This window comes from Chrysochloris asiatica, unplaced genomic scaffold, assembly GCF_000296735.1.
Source record: "Chrysochloris asiatica unplaced genomic scaffold, ChrAsi1.0 scaffold00307, whole genome shotgun sequence".
NCBI classification, from domain to species: domain Eukaryota; kingdom Metazoa; phylum Chordata; class Mammalia; order Afrosoricida; family Chrysochloridae; genus Chrysochloris; species Chrysochloris asiatica.
The window spans coordinates 2642204-2668511 of record NW_006408825.1 but is presented as its reverse complement, the minus strand read 5'-3'; the positions used below and the strand labels follow the sequence as shown (position 1 = coordinate 2668511).

Sequence of the window (26308 nt, the reverse complement as noted above, 5' to 3'; positions counted from 1 at the left end):
GGTCACAGGAGGTCCTGGGCCACAGCTTCAGGCTACGCTGGAAGGGAAACGAGACAGCCACAGCGCAGGGGGCCCATACTGGCGGTGCCAGCGTCCTACCGGGCAGCGGGTGCCCACTGGCTGCTTCTGGATCCGCTGCCCTAGGAAGAAGAAGCGAAGGATGCGTGGCGGGAGGAGGGCGGAAGGGCGGGGCTGGGAGATGTCACCATCTCAGCATTTGTTCTAAGCTGGCTCCAGGATGATGCTCCTTCACTTCTCAACGGAACAGAAGCCCGGCGGCGCTCACACCCTCTCACTCTCTGTCAACACATCTGTTCATAAATAACTTAAATGTCGCCTTGGCGTTCCTGACACAGTCCTGGCGGGCGTAGAAAACGGGGGGGTAGGTGGGTGGTGTGCAGCATGGACAAGGAGATGTTGGGGGTGGTGTGTGTGGAGAGGCAGTGGACATCAGCCATCTGAGACCGGCGGGGTAACCCAGCCATACTTCTCATGCGTTTTCACCAAGCTCTTAAAAGTCGCCTCCGCTTCCTTACGGCTGAAGGACTTTTTTGATTTGCCGGCTTTTCTACAGATCCGCCCCTGCATAAAACAGGAAGAGAGACAGAGACAGGGATTTGGTTAGGCCTGGGTGCCAATTCTGTTAGAGATGCCCAGAGCAGCGAGTCTCTGACGCTTGAGTCCCTGGGATGTACTGATCACCCAAAGCAACAGGGTGGTCCTGGCTGAGTGGGTGGGAAGACTGACAGTCCCCCAGAGTCCACCTGGAGCCAGACAGGACTCAGGTGGCAAAACTGATGCCATTGTTGTTCATTGGCCCCCAACTCACTACGACCCCCTGCTCCACAGAATGGCTGCCTAGCTAGTCCTGCACCGTCCCTGGGTTCGGCTGTGTTGTGGGCAGTTGTGATCCACGGGGTTCTCACGGACTGACTTTCAGAAGTAGCTCACCAGGTCTTTCTTCCTGGTCTGTCTTGGTCTGGAAGCTGAAACCTGTTCAGCAACAAGCCAGCCTCCACTGACATATGGGAACTGAACCCACGTCTCCCACACGGGAGGGAAGAATTCTACCCTTGAACCAACACCATCTCAGCAACCTTCCAAACCCACAGCACAAACTGCCTCTGCTCCTCTCAGGATGCTGGGAGCCACAGCTGGAGGCAGCAGCTTCATCTAAAGAGCATCTGCCGACCCCTGTGTGCCTGTCTCAAGTCTGGGTTTCTCCCATGGGTGGAAGCACCTCAAAAGACCTGGCTGAGTTTCATCTATAAGGAGCGCACACAAACATTACCAACGACCTCCCACTGCCCGTGGATTTTAACAGGCAGTGCTGTTTGCTGCATTTCAATGTGGACGTCTGTCCGTCCAGCCCAATCAGGGGTGTGTTCTGCTTTTGTCCTGAAGTGACCTAAAGCCTCGCCATATCCAATGGTAGCCCCGTTCTCTTGGTCAAGGTGTGTGAGCGACATTCAGCACCTGAGAAATCCTGATGGCTGCCCTGGAAACAGGTCCTGTCTGCCACCTCCAACTCACTGGGCCAATGGGGCCCGGTCCCCGGGAACTGGGTAGGGTAGCCCTTTGCCTGACTGAACTCAGAGCCTGTATTCCTTTTCAGCAGTGAGTGGAGGAGTAAGGGCTGCTGAGTTTGGCCCCTCTGGTCTTTCCTCTGCCTTCGTTCCCTGTCTTACTTAGTTCATTTGCTGCTTGGTTTCCACCCAACAGCCCAGGGTGTGCCAACTATTAGAGCGCCTGGCTGTTAACCAAAAGGTTGGAGGTACAAACGAGTTCACCCCAACATGCCTCAGGCAAAAGGTATGGTAATCTACTTGGAAAATCAGCCACTGAAAACCCATGGAGCTCGGATCTACGCAGACACACGTGGGGTGGACATGAGTGGAAACTGACTTTATGGCAACTCTTCCACCCCCACCCCCTTCATCAAGTAAGCAGCTAAAAGCGCAAAGGAAGCCAAGAGAAGAAAGGAAATGACCAGAAATGTCCCCGCTTCCCATGAGGATGCCACTCTGATTTTGATTTTATAACGTCCCAATTTACTTACATCGTGTCATTACCCTGATAAGCAGGGACTACCCAAAGTAGAAGGGTTACGAATCAGGCTGGTAATCTCAAGGTCGGCTGTTCGAAACTACTAGCTGTCCTGTGGGAAAAGGTGAGGCTTTCTGCTCCCGTAAAGATGTGCAGCTTCGGAAACCCTGTGCAGGGCCGCTATGAGTCGGAACCGACACCACAGTACTCAACAACAACCCAAAGTGAACACCTTCCTATCAGTCACCACGCTAGCTGAGACCCAGCAGGGTCTCATCCAGTGGAAGCAAACGTACCTTCCCAGCAAGGCTGGCATCAGTTTACACCAGACTGCAGCAACTTTTTGTGGTAAATAAAGCCCATCTGAGTCATGCCCGCTTTTCTACAATACCGGCAAATTTATGGGACAAATTGAGAATTCTGAACTCAAAGTATCCAGATGAACACAGGCTCAAGAGCCTTGGTATATTCTGTCGCTTTGGGCATAAACACAAACTCTGCCGATTCCCTGAGAAAGTCCCAATTTGTTCAGAAAGATGACAAAGGCCCAAGTGAACAGGCCCGGCTTTGTGCCTGCTCTTCCCTTAAGAAATGCTGACCACAGCACCCTAGTTTTGGGCAATTCACCAACAGAGAGATGGAGTCTGTTAGGAGCCAGTTGGAGATCTTATGTCTGTACTGACAATGCTGCCTTCATCTCCTCCGTCCTACACACCCAGCATCACAGCGAGCTCACTGAGCTGGTCCTCCAGCCTCACCTACTGAACCGCTGGTCTTGGAAACCATAGAGTTTATTTCCTAGCTCTGCCGGTATGGCTCTGCATGATAAGCACTGGACTGCACGCCACAAGGTCAGAGGTTCGAGCCCACCAGTCATTCTGAGGGAGAAAGGTAAGACTTTCTACTGAAAGGTTTCTAGCTTTAGTACTCCCATACAGGGTTGCTATGAGGTGAAACTGACTTGACAGCACTTAACAACAGCTGGGTTGCTAGGCTGTTTTTGATGAAAAGTAGCCCATTGAAATGCCAACTCCATCTCCACCACTGATGGTACCCAGCTTTCCTCATTCTTCCTTCCAGAATATTGTCCCCTGGGATCTGGCCTTCTAGGGGTACTTAGGCCTACCTTCTCTGACCCTCGGCATCCTCCTCTATAAAATGGGGACAAGTACCTACTTCACAGTATCTTTATGAGCATCAAATAAGACACTGACTCTCAGAATACTGAATACTTTGAAGTTTATACAATTGTAGGGGGTCCTGGTGTGGTACTTGTACGATAACCATAAGGTTGGAGGTTCAAACTCACCAGTCACTCCTTGAAAACCCTATCCAGGGTCACTATGAGTTGGAACCGACTTGATGACACTTAACAGCAACATAAAATTACATAAAGATTCATTTGTCTTAGTCTCGTAACATACACGTTTCTCCCTTGTCTGTTTCTACTTCACTAATCATCCAAGAGTCTAGTCTTGAATAGTTTTTGCAAATGACTTTGACTTTTTTTTTTCCTAAAATAATGCTACTTGTATTCAATGCTGAAAGACCTTGATGTGACAATTGGCTCAGCCCATTGTAAGAGCTCTGTGTGACCTTTAAGAATTTATGGCCAACTCTGGTAGCGCAGTGGTGACGAATCGGGCTGCGAACCTCAGGGTCAGCAGTTCAAAACTACCAGCTGTTCCACGGAAGAAAGATGAGGCTTTCTGCTCCCGTAAAGATTTACAGCCTCGGAAACCCTGTACAGGGTCGCTATGGGTCGGAATCGACGCCACGGCACATAACAACATGAGTTGGAACTGACTCATCGGCTCCTACTAACAACAACAATGCAAGATGTTTAATAATGGGGGAAACTGCAGGGAGAGAGAGACTACGGAAACTCTGCTCTCTCAGTGCAATTTTTCCATAAACCTAAAACTACTATGTTGTTGTTAAGTGTCGTTGAGTTACTTCTGACTCATAGTGACCCTGTGCAGGGTTTCTAAGAAGTGGCAGGTGGATTTGAATTTCTGACCTTGTGGTTTAAACCAACGTTGCTATTCAGTGCTTATCCTACAGTGCCACACCAGGACTCCCCAAAAAACCCAACCCCCCATCCACAAAAATAACTATTGCAGAAAATGCATTCCATCCTATCTTTTTATTTATTTATTTATTTTTATGCATTTATGGCCACACCTTTGATAAGAAAGCATGTCCCCATGTTCTCTCCCGAGTCATAACTTGGGGACTGAGTCATGAGCAATCACAGGGTATTTCCCGAACCACCGTAAAAACCCGAACCACCTTAAAAACCCGAACCCCCTTAAAAACCCGAACCACCTTAAAAATCCGAACCACCTTAAAAACCTGAACCACCTTAAAAACCCAAACCACCTTAAAAAGCATAACAGAGATGCATACCATTGCCACAGAGAACACAGTTCTCCAAGGCTGAGTCTGTCAAAACCATTCGTTTCATCTGGGCTTTTCCAATCACCATGATGTTCCAACATGGAACCATTTCTATCCAGCCGAGAAGTGGCTCCAAGCTCGAGTACAGACTCCTGACTACAGGGTTTTCACCACCCCAAGTTGTTCACTGAATTTTAGTCTGAATCTCTTGTGACTGCTGTATTTCTCATTCATTCATTCATTCTGTATCTTGGCTGCTGGGTTTAAAAAGACACACTGGTTTTGGGCCCCTGCCTAGGTGCTGAGCCCACCCTGGAGATACTCGGGTATGTGGTAGTTCTGAGACAGAGTATGTGTGTGCTGCCGTGTTTCATACACCGTAGGGTGGGTAGCAGTGTCTAGGAGCTGAGAACAAGCAGCATCTGAGTCACCGCAATCATGTTGTTTGGTACCCACTGTTCCCTTGGGGATAAGATCACCCGGCTGAGAACCACTGTGTACAGGAAGATGGCAGCGAGCAAGGGTGGTCAACTCATTCACAGTTCACCCAACACATGATTGGTGAAGGACTGCTTACGATAGGGATGGTGATGGTGTCTAAGGCAGACAGGAGTCTTGTCTTCAGGAGCCTGCAGCTTGGGTTCAGATGGCTCCTACAGTGGGGAGGACCCAGGGTGTGTTGGTTGTCTGTGTGTCGAGTAACACATCCATATATGGTGGCCCTGAGCGCAGTCAATCTGGATAGGCAGGTGTTGGCCAGGCGACAGTGGAATGTAAACAAGGGGTCCAAAGACAGAGGCATGAAAGTGCTGGCTCACGCAATCATGGGGAAAGCCAGGCAGGGCTGGGGCAAGAGTGTGCACGGTGTGTGTGTGTGTGTGTTGTGGGGGTGGGGAGCAGAATTCAACAGACCTGGCTTCAAATCCCTGCTCCACCACTTCCTGGCTGAGTTACTTCGCCTCTCTGAATCCCGATTTCCTCTTCTGTAAAGTAACCCTAAGTTACTATAGGACACTAGGGTTTTATAAGGACGCGATATGTCAAAGCAAGCCAGACGCCTGCACGTCCACAACAGCTTCTCATGCTTCACCATGTGTTCTGTGCTTTGGCGCCATTCCGTCCTCTTAAAACACAACCTACCAAAGTGTCCTTTCCTGTAGGTATTGTGACCCAGTAGATTGGATTTATGTGACTAATTTCTTACTCTTTTAAAGGATGTCTATTAGATCAGGTGGACTTCACACCTGTATTCTCCACTAGATTAGATTTTCTTCTTTTGGGCCCTTTGCTTGTAATCCATCATACTGCCCTGGCATTTTGTGATTTGTGCGACTGTGAATTACAAACTTATGGTCCATGAAACAGAATCCCAATGTAAAGTTGTGAGGTTCCTGGAATCACTTCCTGAGACTGAAGGATGAGTTTCTACTGCTGGCTGTCAAAAGGAGCCCTGGTGGCGCTGTGGGTTAGGTGCTGGGCTGTTAGCTGCAGGGCTGGTGGTTCAAACCACCAGCTGTCTGCTCCCATAAAGACACTCTGTACAGTTGATCTCAGTAGGCGTTGCCTCGACTGCAGTGGGCTGACACACTCGTGAGCTACGCCCCCAGCTCGGGCCTTCCATGCAGATGTGCTACACAGCTCTGCCGTTTGCCCAGGGATCCGGAGCCGGCAAAGCTCCCAGCTTGAGAAACATGAGCGCTCATGGATATCGCTGACACCAGACTCGCTCTGGAAGATATCAGTTCTCCACCTGTTTGTGAAGGGCCAGCGAATAGAGCAAAGCCCAGGAGAAATCTAGCTGGATATTTCCAGAGGTCAGACAGGACCCACAACAGATAGACAGACGCAGCTTCAAAGAAATAGGTTCCCAGAGTAAAACACCTCTGTGTGTCCTGGATCGAACTGTGCCCCTAAGAATGTGTGTCAATTAGGCTGGGCCATGATTCTTAGTGTTTGGCAGTTATGTCAGATGTAATCTGACAGTTATGTGATGACGTAACCTGGCAGTTATGTGATGACGTGATCTGGCAGTTATATGATGATGTAATCTGGCAGTTCAGTTATGTGATGATGTCATCTGGCAGTTATGTGAAGACGTAACCTGGCAGTTATGTGATGACGTAATCTGGCAGTTATGTGATGGTGTAATCTGGCAGTTATGTGATGACCTAATCTGACAGTTATGTGATGACGTAATCTGGCAGTTTTGTGATGGTGTGATCTGGCAGTTATGTGATGACATAATCTGGCAGTTATGTGATGACGTCACCTGGCAGTTATGTGATGACGTCACCTGGCAGTTATGTGATGACGTCACCTGGCAGTTATGTGATGACGTCACCTGGCAGTTATGTGATGACGTAATCTGGCAGTTATGTGATGACGTAATCTGGCAGTTCAGTTATGTGATGATGTGATCTCATGTGACCCATCAGTTATAAGGAGGTCAGGGTGGGATGCAACACCCTGACTCGGGTCCTAACCCTGAATTTCCTGGGGCATGAGCCGTATGACCTTTTATTTTACACCAGAAAGGACAGAGAAGTAAGCAGAGAGTGGGGGTCCTGAGTACCACCAAGAAAGAAGAGCAAGGAGAAGACCCAGGGTCCCTGTGCTGAGAAGCTCCTAGCCCAGGGGAAGACTGGTGCCAAGACACATGGAGACCTCCAAGGACCACCAGGCCCACAGATGCTGGAAGGAGACGAGGGCCTTTCTTTCCCCAGAGCTGACAGAAAGAAAACCTTCTTCTAACCCCGGCCCCTGAATTCAGACTTCTAGCCTTCTTTACACTATGGGAGGATATAACGTTTCTGCTTGCTGAAGCACCCACTTGTGTTATTTCTGATATAGCCACACGAGAGAACTGAGACACCATCTAAGTCACTGACAAGAGGGGGGCTTCTGCAGACCCGCTGCAATTAAGCCTTGAGCAGAGAGTTCCTGGGCGTGGGACCAGTTGCTTGATTGGGTCTCAATGAGTGTGTGCGTGCGTGCACTGTGGCTGCAGTGATGTCTCCTATTGCATGTGGACATGGGTGTACATGTGTGTACATGTGTGGCTGTGGTACAGGGTATTCAAGGGTTCATGCAGTAACATGATGGCTATCTGAATAGGGACTGTCACCCCAGGGAAGCCTTGCGGCAGAATCTGGGGAGCTTCAGGACACAGAAGGCAGTCTGTACGGGGGCTTCAGCCGGGCTAGCTCCACATTGCATAGCCTGCCCCTCAGCACAAACAATGCAGGGGAGAAGGACTGGGGTACAGGAGACGGACTGGGACACAGGGAGGGGGAACAGGGATGCAGGAAGAAAGGACAGACCTCAGGAGGGGGACTGGCCTACAGAAAGGAGGGCCTGGGGTACAGGGAGAGGAACTGGGGTGCAGGAAGGAGACTGGGGAGACAACGGAGGCGGGGACTGGGGTAAAGGAGGTCATTACATTTCATTCACCAATCACCAGGACTTTCTTCCTCTTCCTGACACCTGCTGGGCATCTTAACAACACTCAAACCTCCCCTGAGAGACAGATGGTGGCTGTGTGTTAGGTGTGCTGGCCGGGAGTCTCCGTGAAAGGTGGATGTTGCAGCTGTGTCCGGACGTGGGCCCTAAGATGTTCTTAAACGCATGCACTGGACCCTTCCTGTGGCTCCATCAATGGTTTCTGCTAGCATCAATATAGTTGTACAGGAGGAAACAGAACAAGACAGCAAGAACTTGCTGTAAGCCAAGAGCCAAGATTCGAACCCAGGTCCTTCTGCCTTTGAAGGCCACACTCTGAGCCCCCAGGCTGGCTGGCTCTTGGGAATTTGTGGAAGGGACACAGACAGAAATGACCCTGACCATTCTCCAATGAACTGTTGCTTTTGTTCACTGGGGAGTGGAGTGTGGTGTTCTGGGGTACACAGCCCTCACTTACCCGTGCCCTGTTTCAGAAAGAACCCATGGTATTACAGACCACACACTTCTTCACCCCCACACATCAGCACATGAGCGCGCCTTCACGCCTGGCTGTGACCTACCGCCCGCCGGGTGCGCCTCTGCCTGTCTGCTCACGGATGGGGAGCGCGGTTCCCAGTAAAACCCCCGCTCCGCACAGCCCTGCTTCCCAAAATAACCCGCAATCTGGCATCGTAGTTCCTGCTTCACAGATTCCAAAAGGAAGCTGCTTTTGATCAGGCCCAGCCAAAAACACTGTGTTCCCTTTTTAAGCAAAAACACTCATTTCACTCATGACAGCTGCCCCTCCCATGCTTTCTACCTAAGAAATCGGTCCACGGCCCACAGGCAGAGTAGGAGCCCCGGCGGTGCAGTGGGATAGGCACTGGACGGCGAACCAAAAGGTCAGCAGTTTGAACCCCTGGCTGCTCCATGGGTGAAAGATGCGGCAGCCGGCTTCCGTAAAGATGATAGACTTGGAAACCCGTGGGCACGTCCACGCTGCCGTATATGGACGGGCTCTGGGGCTTGGAATGCATGTCATGGTAGTGGGTTACAGGCAGGGTGGAGTCTCTAGTGGTGAAAATGGTTAAAGCCCTTGGCTGCTAATTGAAACACTGGAGGTTCGAGTCCACTCAAAGTTACCTCCCAAGAAAGGCCTGGAAATCCACTTCTGAAAATGCAATCATTGAAAATCTTATGATGGAAGTGGAGGTGGTAGTGATGGTGGTGACGGTGATGATGGTGATGATGGTGGTAGTGATGATGGGGTAGGTAGTGGTGATAAGCTTGTGGAGGTGATGGTGTGGTGATGGAGGTGATGGTGTGTGTGGTGATGGTGTGTGTCGTGGTGATGATGGTGGTGATGGTGGTAGTGATGATGGGGTAGGTGGTGGTGATGAGCTTGTGAAGGTGATGATGTGGTGATGGAGGTGATGGTGTGTGTGGTGGTGATGATGGTGATGATGGTGGTAGTGATGATGGGGTAGGTAGTGGTGATGAGCTTGTGGAGGTGATGGTGTGGTGATGGAGGTGATGGTGTGTGTGGTGATAGAGGTGATGGTGTGGTGATGGAGGTGATGGTGTGTGTAGTGATGGTGGTAGTGATGGTGGTGTAGGTAGTGGTGATGAGATTGTGGAGGTGATGGTGTGTGTCGTGGTGATGATGGTGGTAGTGATGATGGGGTAGGTAGTGGTGATGAGCTTGTGGAGGTGATGGTGTGGTGATGGAGGTGATGGTGTGTGAGGTGATGGTGTGTGTCGTGGTGATGATGGTGGTAGTGATGATGGTGTAGGTGATGGTGATAAAGCTTGTGGAGGTGATGGTGTGGTGATGGAGTTGATGGTGTGTGTCATGGTGATGATGGTGATGATGGTGGTAGTGATGGTGTAGGTGATGGTGATGAGCTTGTGGAGGTGATGGTGTGTGTGGTGGTGGTGGAGGTGATGGTGGTAGTGATGATGGTGTAGGTGATGGTGATGAGCTTGTGGAGGTGATGGTGTGGTGATGGAGGTGATGGTGTGTGTGGTGGTGATGGTGGTAGTGATGATGGTGTGGTGATGGAGGTGATGGTGTGTGTGGTGGTGATGATGGTGATGATGGTGGTAGTGATGATGGGGTAGGTGGTGGTGATGAGATTGTGGAGGTGATGGTGTGTGTGGTGATGGTGTATCGTGGTGATGATGGTGGTAGTGATGATGGGGTAGGTGATGGTGATGAGCTTGTGGAGGTGATGGTGTGGTGATGGAGGTGATGATGTATGTCGTGGTGGTGGTGGGAGGTGATCATGGGAGAGGTGGTGGCCGAGGTGAAGGTGGTGGGAGAGGACATGATAGTATGCACTTTGGAAAGGAGGACACATGATTGCTCCCAGCACTGGGTGAGCCCCAGGTGTGACCCTGGCACGTTGCAGATGAGGCCCCACCCTGCAATCCAGGGTGGACAGTCTGGGTGTAGAGGGAAAGAATGAAGCTGGCCACGTGCAGGCGGGCTGGGTGCTGAGGGCTGAAAGTGGCCTTTGTCCACATGGACTGCTGATTTGGCTCCTCCGTGGGTTGTCCTGTTGCTGTCCGAGTTTTGGGCTCAAGTAAAGAATTCTTTATTAAGTTCTGACATGTTGACTGGCTCGAGTCAGCTGCTTCCTGTCGTTGTTTATGATCTTTTTAGATTCTTGGCTTGCCATTCACCACACTTGCTGTTGTTTTCACAATCTTTCATTTGCAAAACGAGATGCCTGCCCAGCACAAATGTCCCTGGATCCAAAGACAGGCAGGACAAAGCAGAGGAGAGAGTCCTAGGGCGTGAATGACACTTTCCTCCTAGGTTAACAGAGGGAGTGGGTACCACAGGGTGTGACTATGACACCCAAGGAGAAGACCCCAGTCCTTGTCTGTCAGTCTGTCGTACTGTGTGGCTCACATGTAGTGAGGATGCTGGAAGGTGAAAAGTACAGAGTCCAGTAAGGTCATCCAGGGTGGGCAGGTTTCAATGGAGTTTCAAGACTGAGATGGAGTAGGAAGAAAGGTTTGGTTGATCTACTTCTAAAATTGTTGTTGTTGTTGTTAAGTGCCGTTGAGTCGGTTCCGACCCATAGCGACCCTGTAACAGGGCTTCCGAGGGTGTAAATCTTTACGGGAGTAGAAAGCCTCATCTTTCTCCCACGAAGCGGCTGGTAGTTTCGAACCGCTGACCTTAAGGTTCGCAGCCCGATTCGTAACCACTACGCTACCAGAGCTCCTTTATTAGCCAATGAAAACCCTGTGAATCACAAGTAGAGAGTCACTGAAAAGGAGGGAAACCCTCCATGGAATGGACTGAGAAATGGTGGGCTCAATGCACCAAGGAGAGCGAAGATGGCACAGGGCTAGGTACCACTTTGTTGTGCGGTACGTGGGGTCACCATGACTCAGAACTGCCTCAGCTAATCCTTTGTCCACCTCAGATATTCCCACCTTGTTCACGAGCATGTTGGGGTAGATCGAATCTGACGCTTGCTGCATGCCTCATCCTTGAGGTCTACAGCATTTACACAAAGTACCCGGCTGTTAACCCGACTTCTCCCAAAGGAGCATGCGTCCATCAGACACACACAGAACTCATGTCCCGATACTCCAGTTAGAAGAATCATTGCAGGCTCCCATGCACAGAATTACCAAAGGAGCATGCGTCCATCAGACACACACAGAACTCATGTCCCGATACTCCAGTTAGAAGAATCAATGCAGGTGCCCATGGACAGAATTAAGAAAGCACACTCTCTCCCCAGTCCCCTGCTAATCTCGAGATTCCACCTCAACATAAACAAGACAAAAATCTCCACAACCGGACCAGCAAGCAACATTGTGACCAACGGAGAAAAGACTGAAGTTGTCAAGGACTTCATTTGGCTTGAAGCCATAGTCAATATCCATAGAAACAGCAGTCAAGATGTCAAAGGACATATTGCATTGGACAAATCTGATGCACAAAACTGCTTTTAAAATGTTCAAAAGCAAAGAGGTCACTTTGAGGACTAAGGTGCACCTGACCCAAGCCCTGGTATTTTCAATAGCCTCATAGGCATGTGAAAGCTGGACAATGAATCAAGAAGATGGAAGAATTGATGCTTTTGACTCATGGTGTTGGTCAAGAATATAGACTGTAACACGGACTCCCAGAAGAACAAACACATCTGTGTTGGAAGAAGTACAGTCAGGATGCCCCTTAGAAGCCAGGCTGGTGAGACTTTGTCTTACCTACTTTGGATATGTCATCAGGAGGGACCAGTCACCGAAGAAGGACATCATGCTTGGTAAATAGAGGGTCAGCAGAAAAAGAGAAAGACCCTGGATGTGATGGACTGACACAGTGGCAGTAACAATGGGCTCTACCATAACAATGGTGAGGATGGTTCAGCAACGGGCAGTGTTAGCTTCTGTTGTACATGGGGCCATTGTGAGTCAGAACCAACTTGACCACACCTAACAAGAAGTCGTGTAACACTATGTTCATAGGATAGAATTCTCCATTTAGGATTTTGTTGTTTTTAACCTTGAGCTATCCTTCCCCCCCTTGACTTCTGGTGTGGCTTAGCAGAATGAGAACTGGACTGCTAACCGCAAGGTTGATGGCTCAAACCCACCAGCTGCTCCTTGGAAAACCTATAAAGTAGGGTGGGGGCCATCCGGCCAGTGAGCTGTAGAAAGCCCATGAAATCATTTGGTCTGATTCCAAGGCAACTGCGGTTCCAGCCATCACATTAGGAGTGAGTTAATTAAATGTTTGACCAAATGTTGTTGTTGTTGTCAGGTGCCATCGAGTTGGAACTGACTCATAGCGACCCTATGCACAGCAAAACGAAACAATGTCCGATCCTGGGCCAACCTCATTACCGCTGCCACACTTGATGCCATCAATGATGCCACCTGGCTGATCCATCTTGTTGGGGGTCTTCCTCTTTTTCTCTGACCCTCCACCTTACCCAGCATGACATCCTTCTCCAGCGACTGTTTCCTGCGGACAATATGTCCAAAGTTTGACCAAATACAGAAGACTAATTTTTTTAAGTTGATAATTTTGTATGGCTTGAAAATGATGTTATAAATTTTGGCAGAGAAAAAGGTTCCCCACCCATGCTATACAGGATCACTATGAGTTGGCACCAACTCAACGGCACTTAACGACAACAGCATCCTTCCCCTGGGCCAACAGTTGAAATGCAGTTTTGTTAGTGAAGTTAAGAATTAGGATCATTTTTTTTTCACTGGGGCCTCCTGAATCCCTTATCAACATTTGCTTTACCCTTCATAGTCCAGAGAGAGAGAGACTCAAAATGGCCATTTGTATTCCATACCCATAATGACGCAGTAAGCGGCCCCGGATACACATTTTAGAGAGTAGAAGTACACATGTTATTGGGCTGTGTGTGTGTGTGTGTGCGTGCACGCATATGTATGGGCCACGTCTCTGCTTATTGGGGTCTGTAATGTTACTTTCATCTAGGTCTTCCGTTTGGATACTAGATGCCAACCAGAGCCCTTTCCTTTTGTCAATTTGAGTAAGTCATAGGCATCATCTCATTGGCTGTGCTGGTTAATGCTGAAGCACGTGATGGGCACCAGGCTGAGTGCTCATCCATAATGCATCCAATGTAATTCTTATCCAGAATGGGACACAATGTAATTATCTTCCATAATGGGACACAATGTAAACATCTTCCATAATGGGATACAATGTAATCATCTTCCATAATGGGACACAATGTAATCATATTCTATAATGGGATACAATGTAGTTATATTCTATATTGGGATACAATGTAATCATCTTCCATAATAGGACACAATGTAATCATCTTCCATAATGGGACACAATGTAATCATATTCTATAATGGGATACAATGTAATCATATTCTATATTGGGATACAATGTAATCATCTTCCATAATGGGACACAATGTAATTATATTCTATAATGGGATACAATGTAATCATCTTCCATAATGGGACACAATGTAATTATATTCTATAATGGGATACAATGTAATCATCTTCCATAATAGGACACAATGTAATCATCTTCCATAATGGGACACAATGTAATCATATTCTATAATGGGACACAATCTAATCATCTTCCAGAATGGGACACAATGTAAACGTCTTCCATAATGGGTTACAATGCAATCACCTTCCATAATGTGGCCTGATGTAAGCAGACTAATAACTGAAAGGGGCGTCCCCTTGGGGGTGTGGTCTGCCTCTGGTATATAAATGGACGTTGTGGCAAAGCTCCCTCCTTCTCGACCTTGCACTATTCTTGTCATATGACTTCTAGCTCTTGGGGTATAAGCCTTAGAAGTCTCTGGCCTGCCACCAAACTGCAGATTTTGGATTCTCCAGCCCCTGGAGCCCCATGAACCAGCAGAGGTCTCCAGCTTCTTGACTGATCTATAGCTTGGGGACTTGCCAGTCCCCTCAATGACATGAGCCAATCCCTTGAAATCACCTCTCTGTTTCTATCTAAGGAGCTCTGGTAGCATAGTGGTTACAAGTTGGGCTGCAAACTGCAAGGTCAGCAGTTTGAAACTACCAGTTGTTCTGTGGGAGAAAGACAAGGTTTTCTGCTCCCGTAAAGATTTACAGCCTTGGAAATCCTGTAGAGGGTCACTGTGAGTTGGAACCAACTCCATGGCACACCACCACCACCACCACCATGTGTCTATCTATGTATGTATCTATCTATCTGGAGTCCTGGTGTGGTGCTGTGGGCTAATGCGCTGGCCTGAAAAGTCACTTTGAACCACAATGTCAGTGCTTCAAGCTCACCAGCTGCTCCTCAGAAACCCTATACAGGGTCACTATGGGTCAGAACTGACTCCACGGCACTTAACAACAATCTATTGGTCTATCAACTGATCTATGGCTCGATGGAGCTATCTATCTATCTATCTATCTATCTATCTATCTATCTATCATCTTTCTGTCTAGCTATCCATCTATCAGAACTGAGGGTTAATGCACTGGACTGAAAGGCCATTTTGAACTGCAAGGTCGGTGGTTCAAGCTCACCAGTTACTCCTTGGAAACCCTATGCAGGATCACTATGAATCAGCATTGATACGACAGTACTTAAAAGCAATATCTATCTATCTGTCTATGCATACTCATAAGGAGGCTTCAAAAGCTTGTGGAAAAATTGCATTTAGCTTTTCATTCCATTTTTTCATGAACTTTCTTCTTTGAGCCAATAACTATTTAATAGTGTATTGTTTAATTTCCACGAACTTGTGTTTTCTTGCAAGGTCAGTTTGAACCACAAGCTCACCAGCTGCTCCTCAGAAACCCTATACAGGGTTACTATGAGTCAGAACTGACTCGATGGCATTTGACAACAACACTGTGGCACTTTTGGATAAGCAATGGACTGCTAACCACAGATCAGCATTTCAAACCCACCAGCTGTACCTTGGAAATCGTATACAGGATTGTTGTGAGTTGGAACCAACTGGATAGCACTTAGCAACAAGAAGCTTCGCTTTTGTTACATCTGTGTGTCTGTTTCTCTAAGAACCCAGACTAAGCAGTGAACATCTTACTTGTCCTTCCTAGGAGTGGACAGGATGGGCTTGAGTATGACAGCCCTGCCCTTATAAAATGGCAGATGATCATGGGTGGCAACTCACACCTGGTGAAGATCATTGTGGTCTGCTTTTATCGAAACTGCTTCTTCCCTAGGAAGGAGACTCATTAGCAATGGGGCATCACATCACTACAATGGAGCTCTGGTAGGGTAGTTGTTACGAATTAGGCTGCTAACCTCAGAGTCAACAGTTCAAAACTATCAGCTGTTCCATGGGAGAAAGATGAGGTTTTCTGCTCCCTTAAAGATTTACAGCACATACCAACAACAACCATGATTTGCCCAAAGGTTCCACCAGGTAACTGAACTGTCAAAGTCTTACCCTCATCATGCCTTAGGATTCAGAGCCTTTTTGTTCTCTACATCATGATCATCAACATCAGCCCAATGTGGAGATGCAGCTTTATAAACCCGAGGAACCAGTGTGGTCAATCTGAGCAAGCGAAGCTGCCACCAGCCTGAACCAGACTTCCCAGGCAGCAGAGATACAACATCTCCAGCCACCAAGGACAACTGACAGGCGAAAATGGGATGATCCCCCTGTGGGCAAATTAGCCCTTTCTCTACTTACAAACTTTAATAACCCAACACCTCATGATGAGTGGCACATTTTCCCTGAGAACACAGTTTTGATTGCTCCATGAAGTGGCTGCTAATGAGGTGCTAATGAGGTGTCAGTGTTGGGGGGCAGGAGGCACCCACTCAGAGAAAGTGATGGCTCCACACCTTTGCGCCTGAGACCCATTCTCAGAGGGAGGAGGTGCTGAGGGGAAAAGCTGCTAACCTCGGGTCCAGGCCTGTGAAGACACCTCCATTTCCAGGATTTCAATGGATGTGATGAACATAACCACAACAAAGCAGCTCCCATACACCTCCATCAAGAGCTGTTTTCATGACAAGTCCCTCAGTGATGCAAACCGACTTCAACTAAGTGGTCCATGCTGAAGAAAGTTGTCTCCATGGAGACCTATGGGGTGGGTTACCCCCTTCAGCTACCATGTATAATATTATTGTGAAGTGCCATTGAGTCAGTTCTGACCCATCGTGACCTTTTTGTATAGGGTTTCCAAGGAGCGGCTGCTGAGTTTGAACCGCTGACCTTGCAGTCCAGCGCATTAACCCACAGCGCCACACCAGGACTCTACCATGTATACAGAACAACATCATTGTAACCCTGCTGTCCTGACATCTGGGCAGGTACTCACATTCTCATCCTGGCTCACCCAGGTAAGTACCTTTAACAAGCACCACTTAGGAGACTCTAGCTTCCAGGTCAACTTTCATTTTCCCTGAAAGCTTGTTATGTGATGCAGTCCTGATCTTCAGGGGATCATTTCTGATGGGACTAAAGTCGGTGGCAAAGGGAGTCCAGGAGTAAATTGCCAAAACTTTCCCCTTTCTCCTCAGTAGCGGGCAAGTCAACCCAAGGTGCACTGCGCAGTGATATTCGAAACAGTATAAGAATGATGTTCACACATGTGTTTTCCTGGTTCTGTTTGTGTGTTTGTGTGCCATCTACACTGGTGTGCATTGAGACTGAAATATGCAGAAGGCACGCTGACTCAGCCTTCTCATGTGAAGTGGACAAAGCTTCCGATGGTTTCGTTGGCCTGACTCTCATGGTGCTGGGAGTTCTGGGACATTGGACTGCCACAATACAGACACGACAGTCTTTATAGGTGACCGAACAGTTGCCAAGTGTTAGGTAAGGAAGTGCATGGACTGTCTACACAAAATCCTAAAGACTAGGCTATTTTTGAGGGACTCAGTGCATTCGACAAAGTTAGTGTTCAACCAACAGCCACCTCCACACACGGCCATACCAGGGGGAGGCACTTTAGAACGAGGGGCTTCCCCACGCTCCCTACGTCTGTGAACTTGGAGGCTATTTGCTCTGCACGGAGAGACCTCAAGTTGGAGGAGGGACCCAGATGACATCAGACTGTGCTCAGGAAATGCATGCTTGTTGTCTGAAGCTCCTAGCTTCAGGCTTGTTCTTTTGTGGGAAACTAGATTTCATGATCATGAGGGAAGTTTTGGCAACTAATTGAAAACTTTACCCGGAACTATGATGATTCACAAAGAACTGAGACAGTTATGAAATTGAAGCGCAAAGACTGTGTCCTGTCCTATCTGATGTTAGAAAAAAGGGACAGGCAGCAGGAAGAATGGGACCAGAAGGGAAAACCACGTCTTGATGGGAATTTGTGATAGGACAACAATGATACACAGTAGAATCCCCCCGACTGCAAGGCCGTTTGAATAGCAAGGTTGGCAGTTCAAGCTCACCAACTGCTCCTGTGAAACCCTATACAGGGTCGCTATGGGTAGGAACTGAGTCGACAGCAGTTAACAACAACAACAACACAGTGTTATAGGGCCAGGTGGTTCAGAACACAGGGTGAAGAAACTGTCTTCAATGATCATCAACGTGATTGGACCGCTCGCTACCTGATGTTCTGAAGTGCCATTGAGTTGATTTCAACTCATAGCACTCCTGCATAGGGTTTGTTGGTGGGTTTGAACCACTGAACTTGCAATAAACAATCTAGTGTTTATCCTATACCACCTCCAACTCCTACTTCACAACACATACGAGGAAAGATTCCCTGTAGATCAAACGTGCTAAAGCGAGTGGAAGAAAAGCTAGGAGGAGATCTTGCCATGTAACTGTAAGGAAATTAGTTGTCATATATAGCTTTTATCATGAACATTTACTTCAAAAGTAGAGATTTTCACTTCAAAATTAGAGATTACTTTAAAACAGAGAGAGAGAATTAGCAAAATCCTAGGAAAAAATATTTACAGTGTCTAAACCCCAGGAAGAAATAATATCTGGAAAATGGAAAGAGTTCCTGAAAACTGATAGGAAAAATCCAGAAAACTCAAAGTAGAAACCGGAGCAGATCTGAACAGCCATCACAGAAGAGAAAACCTCCACAGCTCATATAGTATATATGGGCTGATGGCCAAGTTTGCCTTCAGAGCCTGAAAGCAGCAACCAACACTGGGAAAGGCGGGTGTCTTCCTGTCCTAGGGCAGCCATAACACAAAGTGGGGACTTTAAAGAACAGACATTCCATGTTTCATAATTCTGGAGGTGAGAAGTCCGAATTCAGGGCATCAGCAATGTTGTTTTTTTCTCTGTGGAGGGGGGCTCTATCCCAGACCTCTCTCCTACTTTTTGGGGTTGTTGGCAACCCTTAGCTTGTAGACACAGCCTGATATGTTGTTATCTTTGCCCTTTGTGTGACTCTGTTTGCTCATCTCTTTCTTTTTGCTAGGACACCACTCAGAAAGGATTAGGAATATGACCCAGTCCACTCCAATATGATCTCAATGACTTAACTGGTAACATCTGCAAAGAAAGTTATTTCTTTAAGTTAGGGGTAGGGGACATCCAGCCTACAGACCATATGTTGTTGTGAAGTACCTTCGAGTCGATTCCGACCCAGAGCTTCAACTGCCGACCTTGCAGTTCAAATGACTTTGCAGTACAACACAATAGCCCACAGCACCATACCAGAACTCCCTATGAAATCATTTGGTCTGGCCTCACAAGGCAATCACAGTTACAATGATCCAAATATAGCAGGTTAATCTTTAAATTGATAATTCTGTATGGACTGTGAACAATGCTACAAATATCCAAATGGTCTCTGGCAGGAAAAAAATTCCCCACGCCTGCTCTAAACAAACCTATTGTCATTACGTAAAGATGATTCACATCAACCCTGTGATATGCAGATGGCATAATCTTGCTTGCTGAAAATGAAGAAGACTTGAGGCATTTAATGATGAAGACTAAAGACTGCATGCAGCCTTCAGCCTGCAGCTTACACCTCCACATAAAAAAAAAAAAAAACAAAAAAAAACCATCTGGACCAATAAACAATGGAGAAAAGATGGAAATTGTCAAGGATTTTACTTAACTTGCAGTTTATTCGTTTTACTCAATTCCCATGGAAGCAGCAGTCAAGAAATCCAATGATGTATTGCATTAGACAAATCTGCTACAAAAAGTCTCTTTATTTATTTATTTTTCAAAAGGCCTCTTTAAAGGGTTAAGAGCAAAGATGTCACCTTGAAAACTAAGCTTCTTAACATGACCCAAGCCATGGTATCGTCAATACAAAAAGCTCGGCAGTGGATAAGGAAGACCATATAATAATTGTTGTTATGTGTCGTGGAGTTAGTTCCGACTCATAGCGACCCTGTAACGGGTTTCCATGGCTGTAAATCTTTATGGGAGCAGAAAGCCTCATCTTCCTCCTGCGGAACAGCTGGTAGTTTCGAACTGCTGACCCTGAGGTTTGCAGTCCGATTCGTAACCACTATGCTATGATGATGTTATTGTTGTTGTTAAGTGCCATCGAGTTGGTTCCGACCCATAGCGACCCTGTACAGGGTTTCCGAGGGTATAAATCTTTACGGGAGTAGAAAGCCTCATCTTTCTCCCACGGAGCGGCTGGTAGTTTCGAACCGCTGACCTTAAGGTTCGCAGCCCGATTCATAACCACTACGCTACCAGAGCTCCTTATGATGATAGATCCATTTAATTATGATGCTGGTGAAGTTCATTGAGTGAACATGCTAAGGACTTTCAGAAGAACGCACAATTCTGTCCTGGGAGACCTACAGTAACAATGCTCCTTAGAAACCAGTATGCTGAGACTTCATCTCACGTTGTTTGGACACGTGATCAGAAGGGCTCAGTCTGGAGAAGGACGTCATATTGGTAAAGTAGAGGGTCAGTGAAAAAGAAGCAGACCCTCAGCGAGATGAACTGGCACAGTGGCGCCAACAGTGGACTCAAGGTTGGCAACGATCGAGGATGGCGCAGGACCAAACGCCGCTGTTTTGTTGTGTTGAACACAGGGTTGCTGTGAATCGGAACTGACTGGACAGCACCATTGATAAACAAGGTCTGGCTAGTGGGGGCAGGGGTAAGGCTGTAGGGCACAGTGCACTCCACAACAATGGCCAACTGCACATGCTGGGCAAGGAAGGGCACGGACCTCATCGAGAAAGTCAGTATGTAGATACTCTGTGACCCAGGGGCTCAAACCTGCACGAGAACCCTGGGAATGTATATGTGTGTGTGTGTGAACCCCGGGAAATGTGTGTTTGTGCGTGAACCCCGGGGAATGTGAAAGTGTGTGCATGAACCCCGGGGAATGTGCACGTGTGTGTGCAAACCCCGGGGAATGTGAATGTGTGTGATGCAAACCCCGGGGAATATGAACGTGTGTGTGAACCCTGGGGAATGTGAGCGTGTGTGCGTGATCTCTGGGAAATGTGAACGTGTATATAAGAACCCCAGGGAATGTAAGTGTGTGCGTGATCACTGGGAAATGCGAATGTGTATGTGAACCCCAGGGAATGTAAGTGTGTGCGCGAACCCCAGGGAATGTGAATGTGTGTGCATGATCCCTGGGAAATGTGAACGTGTGTGTGAACCCCGGGGAATGTGAACGTGTGTGTGAACCCCAGGGAATGTTAACGTGTGTGCACAAACCATGGGGAATGTGAACATGTGTGCGTGAACCCCAAGAAGTGTGAGTGTGTGCACAAACCCCACAAAATGTGAACGATGTGTTGAGAAGACCTGTTTGTTGAGAGGACCTACAGGATTCTTGTAAAGAGGTGGTGGAGGCCTGCTGGTGCCCCTTCTCAGGGTGGGCAGGTCAAACGGGGGAACTGGGCAGGTATGAGGAGCTGTGAGCAAAGTGTGAAGCCATTGACTCTGACTTACAGTGAGCCACAGCGGACAGCACCTTCCATGCCCGTGGCCAGCACACAGATTAACAAGATCATGTGCTTTACAAGGAACCAAGCCTACTTGGCGGTGGTGGTTATGTGCCGTGGAGTCAGTTCCGACTCATAGCGACCCTGTACAGGGTTTCCAAGGCACTTAACAACAACATATATTTTACTTTCTACAATTAGAAAAACTCTTCTGTGCTTTATAAGGTAGGCGGAGCACCACATAAAATGTTAAGTTTTTGTGCATTAGCATAAAATGTGCTTTGACCCCTCCACAAAACACTGCAACGCTGATGACCAGAACTGGGAACTTCATAATGATCTGTCATTGACAGGGACTTCCTCTCACGGTCAAGTGCTTTGCCCCTCTCACACCCGCCTGAGGGTCCTGCTGCTACCAGTGTAGGTCCCGGCCAGGAGGGCTAGCGAGACCTCACAGATGAACCTGCCCCTATCCGCTGGAGGCCTGATGTGGCCCACTGACCAGACAGGGACTAAGGTACTAAGTGTGGTAGCACCACCAGGACATAGTGCCACAAAGTGGGCAGTTTGTACAAACAGGGATTTGTCCTAGTCTAGAGCCTGGAGGTCTACATTCAGGGGTCAGCAGGGCCATGTCTTCTGCCTCCTTCTCTTCTTCAGTTTCTACAGCTTTGGGGGGTTCCTTGGCTTAATGTCTTCCCCACCCCCATGTGCATTGTTTCCATGTCTTCCCTTGTCTACCCTAAGACACCTGTCAGAAGGGACTAGGACTTGGACCCACTCTCTTCAGCATACTTGGTCACCTCACAAAATCTGCAGAGAAAGACCCTGTCTACCCAAACAAGGCCACAGCCGTGGTACAGGGGTTAGGGCTCCAACGTGTCCAATCCCTGAAGCCCACCTTCCATGCTGCTCCCAGCACACAGAGCCAGGTCTCTCCAAGGCTCCACCGTTCACTTAGAGTGTCGGTCCCAGCTCAGATGTGAGCTCTCACCCTGAGGAGTTCCACGCAGCCACCGCTGGGCGTGCGAGCAGTTACACATCTAATCTGAATGCAACCTCCACCTCCTTGTTTACATACTCTCTCTCGGTCTCCATCAGAAAACGTCTCCTGTTCACACTTTCCTCGGAGAAAAGCACCGCATTTCAAATTCCATCATGGTGTTCACCTGAACCGAGTTAGAGCCATCCACATCTCCCATGCATCATTACTGTTACAAGGACAGATCAAAGTCAACGCCACAGAGAAAATCCGTTCACGTTAGTTTTCATTTAATTGGCATTGTATGTGTGTGTTAAATGCCCTCAGTGGAAGAAAGAGACGGTAGGTAGATCATTTTAACTACGACACTATAGGAGTCAGGTTATGATCCTGAAATTAAAATATAAATATCTAAGTGCATATAGTTTGAATAAATCCATCAGTATAAATATATTAAGCATGCATTGTTTACCCTTGTCTTATGTATGGAAGTGCCCAGTATTAAGAATTTTTGCTAGAATCTTGTCCTTATAAAGCTTATAGGAAACCCTTGACTACTGAAACATCAGGGGTGGCAGCTAAGCATTGGAAAGGAAAGTGAGTTTGTGTCATCTACCCAGCTGGGCATCTGGGAACACAGACGTGACAAAGTTGTTCTCAGGGAGGCAGATGAGGGTTCCCCTCTGCTTTGCACTGCTCCATAAAGGCACAGAGATGAAATTAAGTGTCTCTGGCTCCCACAGAGTTCAAAGCTTCAAGAAGGACAGAGATGGGACTGGTCCCGGGCAGAGCAGTGCAGAGCATGAAGAAAATGAAGAAGACGGAAGGGAAACTGTTGGCTACTGCCAGGCCACGAGGACAGTTCTCTGGCCTGCGTCTCCTCTCAGTCGTGGACTGGCAGAGAGGGTTGGGGCTATTGTCATGAATTCCTTCACTTTTGAGTAAAATCGGAGTCCAATGCATGCAAAGTGAGGATGGTTGATCCAAACTGGTGTCCTGTAAACCCTTTGCTTGAACTGGTGTATCACCCAGACTCTTGTTAAGTATTTATCTCCAACAGTTTTCATCAATAAAATGACTAAGGAATCTCTGATGTACCTTCTACTTTCCAGCATAAAATTATCAAAAAAAAAACAACAACCCCAAAACAAAAACGAAACTGAGGACTTCTGAAAGTGCCCTACACCCAAAATTTGCTAAGGATTTTGAAAATTAGAGAAAGAACATCTGACTAACAAACTGGACCCAGCTGGACACACAGGCATAACAACTAATTATTGTTAAGTGCTGTTGAGTACGTTTTGACTCAGAGCAGCCCTGTATAGGGTTTCTGAGGCTGTACATGTTTGCGGGAGCAGAAAGCCTCATCTTTCTTCCACAGAGCAGCTGGTGGATTCAAACTGTCAACCTTGTGGTTTACAGTCCAATGCTTATCCTGCAGAGCCGTTGGGTTCCTTTCTAATTAGATTCTCTCTCTGTCTCTCTCTGTCTCTCTTTCTCTCTCTCTCTCTATATATATACATATATATATATTCACCATGGTCATTTTTACTACCAGCTGCCCCACTTGAGCAGCTTCCGAATATCACCAACTTCCAAAATCGCTGACCCTCACCCTGGTTGTTTGAAATACTCATCCACCAGCCAACTCCACTCCCCTTTGCGTCTCCCTGAAGTGTTCTCTGTTGCAAGGTCTACACTGCCTGTCCCACTCCTGCCCCTCCATGTTCTCACTTTGTTCAAAGTCCTTCCTGACCCCACAGATGCTGCCCGGCACACTCCCAGGGTTTCCCCAGTGGATAAAAAAGGAACCCTGAACTAAGTGGCCAGAAACCAAACCCGCTGCTGTAGAGTGGATTCCGACTCACAGACTACGGGACAGAGAAGAACTACCCCGGGAGGGTTCTGAGGTTTAGATCTTCATAGCGGACCACCCCATGGAGCAGCTGGTGTTCAATCACTGTGCCATCGAGGAACACGCGGGTCCAGAGAGGAGAAACCACGCAGGTGACTGTCCAGTGGAGAAAAGGAATTCTAAAACAGTAATGGCTGCAAAGACAGGCAAGCAAAGAATCCTCTTGTTAACCTCCCTTGTTCAGAGGAGCCGCAGGGAGGAGGGGTGGGGCCCGGGGAAGTGGGACCAGAAAGAACCAACTACACAGGAATGAAGGGGGCAGGTAGGGAAAATGCTAGGAAAGATGGACAGAGGCCCTTGACCATTCATATCGGTAAAATCAAGAAGAGAAACTTGCAGCAAACAGAGATGAATCCTTGAGAGACGAAATCCATGAAACCATGGAAGCAATTAAAACGAAGACAGAACACTAGAAAAGGAGCCCATTCTGGCAGCGCTAAAGAATAGAAGAAACCTGGAAAACAGAACGCTCATAGTGAGGGATGTGTGGGCACACAGAAGGAGCAGGAGCTGGAGAAACGGAGGAAGTCCAGTGACTAACACAAAAGACCAGAAGGCAACAAGGGGCCATGGTGCCAGGAGAGGGTGGGCGGGCTGCTGTGGGCACAGAGCCCAAGGTGAGAGAAAGGTAGACATCTTGGGCATTGGAAACTGGAGAAGAAAGCTGAGAACAGAAAACAAACAGCCCAAAAGACACCTGTCTTCAAAGAAAGGCTCCAATAATAAAATTCACAACTGAATGGAAGGAGGAAAGGAGGCGGGGGAGAAGGAGAAGCAAGAGGAGCTGGAGGGGGAAGAAGAAAAAAGAGGAGAGAAAGAACAGCCATTTAATGAAAGGAGGAGAGGAGAGAGGGTCCAGAAAGATAGAGGAGTTGTAGGGGGAAGAAGGGAGTCCTGGTGTGGCACTGCGGGTTAATGCATCAGACTGCAAAGCCATTTGAACCGCAAGGTTGGCGGTTCAAGCTCACCAGCTGCTTCTTGGAAACCCTTACAGGGTCGCTCTGGGTCAGAATCGACTCGACAGCACTTTACAACAACAACAACAACAACAACAAGGGGAAGGAGAACAGCAACTAGCTCTAGAGTCAACCTTCCACAGTGTGTTCAGAACAGGAAATGACAGAAAGACTTCCAGTGATGAAGATCTGCACATTTCTCTCATTTAATTCAACCAAACAGTATAAAATTCCCATGGACATCTAGGAACGCCCCACAGGAATTTTGGGGTGAGCTCATGCTACTGTCATCTGTGGGAGCAGGTCACCCAGAAGAAGGAGAAGAAGGTCAAAGAGGAGGAGAAAGGGGAAGACAATGACTTTACAACATAGTGTAGACAGGTTAAGGAGCTCTGGTAGTGCAGTGATTACGAATCGGTCTGCGAACCGCAAGGTCAGGAGTTCGAAACTACCAGCTGCTTTGCGGGAGAAAGATGAGGCTTTCTGCTCCTGTAAAGATTTCCAGCCTCGGAAACCCTGTTCAGGGTTACTATGAGTAGGAATCGACTTGACGGCACATAACAACAACAACAGACAGGTTAAGGAGCTCTGGTATTGTAGTGGTTACGAATTGGGCTGCGAAACGCAAGGCCAGCAGTTCGAATCTATCAGCCACTCCATGGGAAAATGATGAGACTTTCTGCTCCTGTGAAGATTCACAGCCTCAGAAACCATGTACAGGGTCACTATGAGTCAGAACCAACGCCACAGCACACCATAGACATCACAGAGGTCCTGGTGTGGCGCTGTAGGATAAGCACTGGACTGCTAACTACAAGGTCAACAGTTCAAAACCACCAGTCCCTCCTCGGAAACCTTATCCGGGGTCACTGTGAGTCCGAATCAACTAGATAGCACTTAACAACAACAAGAGACATCTCACATCAAGGCTGGGACACTGTCATGGACTCAACTGTGTTCCCTCCAAAACAGGGGTCCATTTGGCTGGGCCGTGAGCCTTAGTGGTTTAGCAGTTAAGCAATGATGTGATACGATGATTCCCCCATGATGTGATCTGATTTGATCAACCGATTTCCCTAGGGTGTGGCCTATAACATCTTTTTATCTTACTAGTGATAAAGGTGAGCAGCAGCGAGAACTTCAAGCAGCAGCGAGACGTGTAGTGTGGAGCTCCAACAACAACACGGAATACTGGGCCACAAGG

General features: G+C 47.8%; 1 protein-coding gene across 1 annotated transcript in view; it reads right to left on the bottom strand.

Annotated features, from left to right (window-relative positions):
- Nucleotides 1–443: 443 nt before the first annotated feature.
- Nucleotides 444–26308, bottom strand: part of UBE2QL1 (ubiquitin-conjugating enzyme E2Q family-like 1) — a 54068-nt gene continuing 28203 nt past the window's right edge. Inside the window, exon 2 of the mRNA XM_006874962.1 lies at nt 444–582. Coding sequence (XP_006875024.1) covers nt 451–582 — 132 coding nt within the window. The 3' untranslated portion in view covers nt 444–450. The remainder of the gene's footprint in view (nt 583–26308) is intronic.